Genomic DNA, 8,271 nt, shown 5'->3' with positions numbered 1-8,271 from the left:
TATTCGCGTCCTTTTGTTTCTCCAGTGCTATGTTACATTGTAACTTTCCCGATATATACAACATATAGAGGATAAAAAAGGTCATGTATATCTCTATCTCTATCTCTACTACTTAAAAAGACTAAAATGGTTCCTTATTCTGCCATCCACAATACGTTTGGTCGTCCAACCTACCTACATCCATCGATCACTAAACGCAAACATCCTTCATCGTTTGCCCTCACGCATGCGCTGACAGGTGGGCCAAGCCAGCAGGAAACCTCCTCGTCGTTCCCCAACCCCAACCCCAATCCCTGGATCCGATCTCACGATACCAGGGGCAGGCGGAGGCTGCCGCCGTTGTGCTCCTCATGCCGCTCACCCCGACCACCACTGCGGCAACGACGACGACAAGGATGGAGACAAGGCGGAAGCGCCGTCTCCAGTGCAATCCGGAGCGCGCCGTCCACGCCGCCGAACCGGCTATCCTATGAACCTATCGGTCCACGTCATTCACGCCGGGCTTCCCACCATTGATCGACTTCGCCTTTCCCTTCCCGATGCAGCGACCGCCCGCCCGCGTGCCCTGGACCTTCTGCCGGCTCCCGGATCCATCTACCTCTTGCAGCCGTCGCCAGCCCCCTTCTACCTCGAGGTATGAGTGGGTCTCGCCTCTAATCTCTAGATCCGCCTGAGGGGGATTTGATTCCCAGATGCGTGACTTGCTTAGGCAATCAGCGGGGGCTATGCAATTTTTTTCTGGCAGAAGCGAGGTGCTGATTCGTTTGGGCGAACAGAAAACTGCTCGACAAAGAAAGCATAGCGCGCAGGATTTCTATTCATGCGGTGGGGAAACAGATGATGTGATGCTGGTTTCTGAAATATGATAGCATCCACTTAGCAGTTAGGCAGTACCATATTGGCCTCAACTCAGTTTTTCTCCATATAGGTGGGCGTCACTGGCTTATCTAAAGGTCAAACGAGCTTCAAGATTCGTGCATGGTTGTTTTACATCCACGTCCTGTACATAGTCCATCTTTCCACTCCTATAGCAACTAGCATGTACATGTATACTTTGAGCATGGCCAGATCGGGGCTCTCCGTCCCCGACGAATCCGTGGAGGCTCGGCAGGTGCTCCCTGGAGATCGAGCTCCAGCACCGCATCCTCGTCCAGCCCCTTCGCGGAAGCCATTCCATCCGGGTGGAGCGATTCCCGACGACCTGCCGGACAACAAGCTCGTCGCTCATGGACACGATGGCCTACCTCGTCTCGGATCTGTCCATGGAGGGCAAGAACCGAATGCTCCATGGATTTTACTTCGCTCCAATCTGTCGATAGTTACATGGATTTTTTTTCATCGTTTTTCCATGTGGTCTGCTGTCATTTTGGGGTTTTCTTGTTTGAGGAGAACGGATTTTCCATGGATTTTCTCAGAACCGAATGCTCCATGGATTTTATTTTTGTTCAGATCCTGATGTTGAGGTGAATGTTTTGACAATGACTCGATGCTGAAAAATGGAAGAATTTTTTGGCATGCTTGCAGATACATGCTACAATCCATTCTTTTTTAAAATCTGTATGACATAGGTTCCTTTAATCTTTTATTGGAACATACTGTACTCCTAAAACTGAACAATGGAGATTTGCTCATTCATGTTAAATTGGTCCGGGTCCAGTTAAGGTACTGGAATATTTTTTACTCCAGATCCAATTAAGTTAATGTTCATTCCTTGCTGTAAAAATTCCAATTAAGGTAATATTTTTTACATACAACTAATATGACAGTACAAACTAATCAAAATATCTGCGTAAACATTCTATGAAATGCGAAGACTGTAGGGTATGTTATGTAAACAGGAAAGGACTTGCTGATACGAAAAAGTTATAATACAGGGTGTTCTCTACAAAATGCAAAAGGGGATGCACGAATCTTGATGCAGGATTGGACGTCCAGGATAAGCCCGGGACACCCACATATATGTAGAATTGTATTTTCGATATTGGCCTCCCTTTGATTTAACTAACTTCACGTTATGGACACAAAATATGCTTGGTGTATGTGGACTCGATCCACTATTTTTTTTTTCATTCCTCTGCATTTGTCATCATTTTCTTTGTACTGCTTTGTTCATTACTCTGCATTTGTGTTCATTTTTTTAGAACATGGACTGCTGAATGCTGATACATTGATAATAACCACATTCGGAGAAACCTGGATTTTCAAAATATCATTCAATTTTATGTCATGTGTATCAACTATTCAGCGAACTAAAGAGGGATTAATTTTGGCTTTTTGAACAGATTTTAATTAAATACTACTAAAGATAGGTCTAGGCCAAACGCGGCAGCAGAGTCCGTTTCTGGTGAGAAACGGGGTGGAGACGATGCAGGAGAGGGCAAGAGATAGAGCGAGAGTGGAGTCATCGGAGCTACCGATGTGGGGTAAAACGGAGATCACCGGCGGGGATTTCTCAAGGCTGCACCACCGAATCAAAATCCTAGGCGTCGTGAATGTGGCCAGGTTTGATTGGCTAACTAAGGAGTGCTGGGCAGGTGGGGAAGATGCACGTGTCGCGACGATGCATCGGAAATTGGCGAAGGCTCGTCTCGGCAAACAAGAAGCTATGGATACATGCGCCTCTAGCCGCAAGCCGTCTTCGTTGTTGTTCATGGAGTCCACCAGTATTCTACACACGAATGACATCCATTGAGGAGATCGCTTAAATATCATCGGATGCCACACAAGCCTGATGGCTAATGTTTCCGCTCCGTTGACGACCCCCACCGACGCCTCCAATGAGATAAGATTTGTTCTTCCCGGTCAGTACATGTATCCTCCTTTGGTGATCATCTATTTCCAGTTCTTTATGCATGCTCCGATGACATAAGTTTGCTGAGCGCATTCTAGATTTATGTGATGATTTGCTTGTGTCAGGTGGAAAATCGAATGCATTCTCTATGGACAAGAATCTGGGAAAAAAAGGATCCCACCCTACTGAATTATGTATGTTAAGATCAACACGGAAAATTTCTATTTCTATATATATCTTTAGTCTATGCATTTGCAGCGATAGCCTTCGAATTTACAATCATGTTGCTGATTTATTTCAGAAAATGGCAGGTCTCATATCAACTCTCCTGCCGATATTCTTTTTGGTCTAAGATTATATATAGATTCAGATTATATCATTCTGTCGTGCTGTTGCCGAATGCTCCAGCTTTTATGATTGTCTTTCCATAATTTAGCAGCATCTGCTATTAACGGTGTGACTTATTCCTTTCAGAGAAGTTATGACTTATTCCATTCAGCATTACCTTTATCTATCATTTCTATTCCATAAATCATAAACAAAAGAATATGTGATGTGTACTGGCAAGAGGGAGGAACTAATGAAAAAAATTAGTTTCCAGAAAGCAGTTTATGAGGGACCTGTAGTTCAGTTTTACGGCGTTGATGGCAACTTCTCTATACCTAAATACTGAACGTTCAACTACTTTTTTGCGCCTCCTGTTGTCTTTCGCCGTTTGCATCACTTACTCCAGGTTGTTGTGGTGTTGATGGGGTGTGTGTTGTGGGTAAAATTTGACAATGTTGTTCCTAGGCTAGAATGTTAAACAACAAGGTGTATTCCTCTTAAGAACAAAGCTATTGAGGGTTATCTTTCAGATTAAGCATTAGATACTTGGTGTGTCTCTAATTCATAAGTAATTTAAATAATTCCACTTGCAGCCATGTTCGGATTGGTTACCTCTTTAAAGTTGTTCTTGCTTCTTGTTTTATTATATATGTCAAATGCAAAAGATTGATAATTTCCTCTGTTTTTTAAGCCCGGTTTAAGGTGTTGTTATACCATACAGAGGTAATGGACTATTACAGTGTAGTTCCCATCAGACTGATTTGTTGATTACTAATTCATATGTCTATTTGACTTTTAATCCCCGAAACGGTGCATACCGCAAATGGGTTGGTGTTTTGAGTAGTTCTATCTTGGTGTGAGAAACGGTGGACAGAGAGATTCTTAATCTAAATATAGTTGGTCTTTCGATTTGTTTTTCTATGCTTAAGCCTGGCACTTTTATTCTATAGCCGAGGAGGTCCTTTTGATTGTAATGGTCCAAGGTAGCTCCATTTAGTCTTGCTTGGGCAGCAAATGCCTAACTCATACTTGGGTATTGTACTATTGCTCTTCTGCATCCTCTTTTTATTATTTTCATTTGACACTAAAGCGAAAAGTAATAGCTATTTCCTTAGGTTAGGCAAGAAAATTGTTGGGTAAATGATAATGGAGCCAATAAACTAATGTATTTATTCTTCATTTTGAGCTTTGGGCAATTTGCTTTGGCCACTAAATCTCTGCTTGCTGGAATAGATAGATTGCTATTTTGGTGTCTTGTGAAGGAGACATCTAGGGGTTTGTATTGTAACCTTATGTCAATCCTCAATCGATATTTGGATAATTATATGTCAACGGTTACTCGCTTTGCTGGAAAAACGGTTAAATGAAGGGTATTAATATGTATAGGTACACCTCATTATAAATATCTAGGATAATGACACTATGTTCAAAAATAACTGGAACTATCATAAGTGTCATCGCTCATGAGTCCTCGCCTATTGGTTACATATGGCCTTCGGTTGGAGATGTTCTTAAGCTATAACATCAATCTTCAGTTCACACTTTTGATTGACTACTACCTCAATTCGGGTTTAATCGATGGAGGACACACCCTGTACATGCTATATTAGCTAGGCACCACACCGCTTCGATTTTATCCAAACAGAGTGAGTACAACTTAGGGGTTGCTACTATAGTTTTAGACTTCATCATGTTAATCCAGTGCTATCTGGATACATTCTTGTTTACAGGTGTAATCAAATTTCTTGTCTTCTTGCACATTTATATTCGTCATGCTTTAGAAACGCAAATTATTTCGCACCCGTTGCAACGCACGGGCAAATGTCCTAGTCATCACCAAAAAGTGGTTTTCCATCACTGTCAATTTGTTTGGTTTTCCGGATGTAAAATAGGACACATGTGCCACACAAGGTGATGCGAACAACTATCTCCACAATTGCATACATATATTAAATAAATAATATGAATCATTATCTCAAATAAAACTAACCGAAGACAAATTCTAATATATATAGTTCTTAATTATTACATCACAATACAAATAGTTTATTAAATGGTTCATCAAGTAGCACACGAATAAACACACATGTAACATAGAGTTCATCACATACAACAACATGACATGAAGATAAACCAAGCGGTTTTGTTCACCATTCGATCTCGACCACTCTTCAGTGAGATCCTTTTGAAGATCGAGACATCCCGTACCGGCAGAGAAAATACCCCTCGAGAAACACTAGATGTTGAACGAAACAGTTAAGCGTGAGATCGTTGTCCGCATCACTTCGTCATTTTCGGATAAACTCACTGCCAAAGACGGAACAAGAGCATACTAGTGTCAACATCTTCCTCTATGTTAAGCTCCTCAGTGGAGGAGCCGAACACAACCATCTACAAACACAATACTCCCTCCGATCCAAATTAATTGACTCAACTTTGTCTAGATATAGATGTATCTATACGCCTTTGTTGACTAGATACATTTGTATCTAGATAAAGTTGAATCAATTAATATGAATCAGAAGGAGTAATATATTCCCTCCATTCTAAAATAGTCGACATTCTAGCCTCAAAATTTGTTCTGAAATACTCTACAGTCTAGCTTTTACTACTCAACAACAACACTGAAAACGAAATGGTTTTGCTCTCTTTATTGGATGTTGTTATTTTCCATGTAGCTTGGAATGGTTGTTTACATATATAAGTAGTACTAATAAATGCAATACGAGGTTGTCTTATTTTCTCTAGAATGTCGGCTAAATCAGAACGGGGGGAGTATATTACAAACTACTCCAAGATAGCAACAATATTGTTTAGAAAAATAAAAATCGAGAAATTACCATTGACAACTTCTGTCAAACACCTTGTGTGCCGAGCCGGTAATCATGTCATGCTCGAAAATCCATCGACGGCGCAGCTTCTCCTCCTTCATAGCAGCTCGGCGGACGGCGCCGGGCACTCACTCAGGACGTGGCTGCGCGGTGGTAACCTCTCTTGGGGGACGGTGTGACTTCTTGTGAAGTTCTAGTCAGTTTCTATCTGTTTTGCCTTGTATGCTACATTTGTTATATAATTGCACCTTTCCTATCAAATTGAGTTTTTCATTTGCACACTTGCGTTTCCTTAAAAAAAAGTAAAATAAAAAGTAGTAAAAACAAACAAACTGGGCCGGCCCGATGGGCCATCCTAAACCCACACGCGGAAACAATCCTCTTATCGTTTATCTCTTGGTCACTCCACTCCGCTCCATCGTACAGTTCGCCATTAGCGAGGGGATAACGCGCGTCCACTCCATCCTCGCCATTAGCGATGGCTTCTTCCTCCTCCTCCCTCGGCGCCATCCTCCAGCGCTTCCCGCTCCTCGCGCCGCGCCCCGCCTCCCGCCGCGCGCCGACCAGCCGCCGCGCAGTCGCCAACAAGATCTCCTGCATCGGATGGGTACGTACTACCAGCTCCGCTCACCAACAGTTGATAGGCTGCGCAATTCTGATGTTGCTCGGCTTGGTACGCAGGACCCTGAGGGCATCCTCGCGGCGCCGCAGCCAGGCCACATCGCGAACCTCGAGTTCCGCCGCCGCCTCGACAGCGACGCCGACGCGCGCGCCGCCTTCGACCGCCAGGTCAAGGAGGAGACGGAGCGCCGCCGCAAGGAGCGCGAGGTAAATCAAACCAACCACATAGCTCTTAGCTCCCCTCTTTGTCGCTGGCATGGAATTCCGTCGAACGAGTCCGGTGTGTGCTTGAGCTGACATGACACTGGCCGCGCCCGTGCAGGCGCGCGTGGTACCTGAAACGGACGCCGGCCTGGTGGAGTACTTCCTCGACACGGACGCGCGCGAGATCGAGATCGAGATCGGCAGGCTCCGCCCTAGGCTGAACAAGGGATTCTTCGACTACATCCAGCGGGAAATCGCCGAGATCAAATTTGCTGTCACCAGAACGGCGGTAAAAGTTCTGAATTTCTCACATATTTTGGGCTCTGACAAAACTCCCAATCCAGCTTGATTTAGATTTCCTTTGCACTCGCAGGAGTTGGAGGACAGATTGATCGAGCTGGAAGCAATGCAGAAGGTTATCGGCGAGGGAGTCGGTCAGTCAAATACATCTCCCATGAAACTGCTCAATTTGCCGCATGATCAAAGATATATAGTAGAAAACTTGTGTATATCTGTAACTGCTGTTCTCCCTGTGATGCAGAGGCCTATGACAAGTTGCAGAATGACCTCGTGACTGCGAAAGAGCGGCTCACCAATATCCTGCAATCTAAAGATAGGAAATCAACCGTAAGAAGATCTGAAACATAAAGAGCTCAAAGTGTTGCGGCTTCATCCTATTTGGCAAATCTTTGTATCCACCTGACTGATGTCGCATTTCCGTGTTTCTCAGCTGCTCGACATGGTCGAACGGAATGAGCTCAACATGTCCATATTGACACTTCTTGATGAGAACATAGCGAGCGCAAAGACGAGCAATCAGGTGACGTCCTTTCCCTGGCCTGACCCCTCCTCCATCAAGAGGATCGAATAAATTTGCAAAATATTTAGGCTTTCGATCTTTGATCATGTGTTTCTTTGCTATGCTTTCTAACTTGAATCTTTGTATGTACTGTTCAGGAGGAAGCTGTGGCTTTCATGGAGAATGTGCGCTCAGCTATGTTGAAGTACATAACAGTATAAACTATGTCCATATACAGGTGACCAGTTATCTTGGTCGTTGGGCTTGTCTTGGGCACATAGTTGTTCAAATTAGTGCCACAAGTTGTAGCTTATAACGACATGATGTGAACTGTAAATTTTGTTTCCTTTGTATTTAGTTCTCCTTCATATATTTTCCATTTCGGACGAGCTTTATTGGCAAAGAGAAATTTTACAATCATATACCAGACCTACAAGCAAATACATACAGAATAAGTTTTTTTTTTTGGTATATCTCAGGCCTGTTTGGAAGAAAGAAAAAGGGTAAGAGTTTTGGAGCATAACATTGCGAAAGGAAGAGTTTATTTGGTACAGTTTGGAACAAATGAATTGGTATATTAGAAATTCACACCGAACGGACATTATAACTGAGCCATATAGGAGCTCTCTCACATTCTCGTCAGTTTTGACCATCCGATCTTCATGTCTAGTTATTCCTAGTCATTTTTCTGGGAGCAA

General features: G+C 43.3%; 1 protein-coding gene across 1 annotated transcript; it reads left to right on the top strand.

Annotated features, from left to right (window-relative positions):
* Positions 1 to 6,412: 6,412 nt before the first annotated feature.
* Positions 6,413 to 7,993, top strand: LOC124674592. The gene is made up of 7 exons (XM_047210632.1): positions 6,413 to 6,556; positions 6,631 to 6,777; positions 6,893 to 7,063; positions 7,148 to 7,208; positions 7,316 to 7,401; positions 7,505 to 7,594; positions 7,732 to 7,993. Exons 1-7 carry the CDS (start codon positions 6,428 to 6,430, stop codon positions 7,792 to 7,794), a joined length of 747 nt encoding a protein of 248 aa, XP_047066588.1. The 5' UTR covers positions 6,413 to 6,427; the 3' UTR covers positions 7,795 to 7,993.
* The last annotated feature ends 278 nt before the right edge of the window (positions 7,994 to 8,271 follow it).

The sequence above is a fragment of the Lolium rigidum genome, chromosome 7, assembly GCF_022539505.1.
Source record: "Lolium rigidum isolate FL_2022 chromosome 7, APGP_CSIRO_Lrig_0.1, whole genome shotgun sequence".
NCBI classification, from domain to species: Eukaryota; Viridiplantae; Streptophyta; class Magnoliopsida; order Poales; family Poaceae; genus Lolium; species Lolium rigidum.
This window is presented reverse-complemented; position numbering and strand designations above follow the sequence as displayed.

What these genes read in the sequence shown, in the direction of transcription:
- LOC124674592 (XM_047210632.1), top strand. Translation starts at nt 6,428, where the DNA reads ATGGCTTCTTCCTCCTCCTCCCTCGGCGCCATCCTCCAGCGCTTCCCG. An exon ending in AGATCTCCTGCATCGGATGG is followed by an intron (nt 6,557 to 6,630) that starts GTACGTACTACC and finishes CTTGGTACGCAG; the next exon opens with GACCCTGAGGGCATCCTCGC. An exon ending in CTAAAGATAGGAAATCAACC is followed by an intron (nt 7,402 to 7,504) that starts GTAAGAAGATCT and finishes CGTGTTTCTCAG; the next exon opens with CTGCTCGACATGGTCGAACG.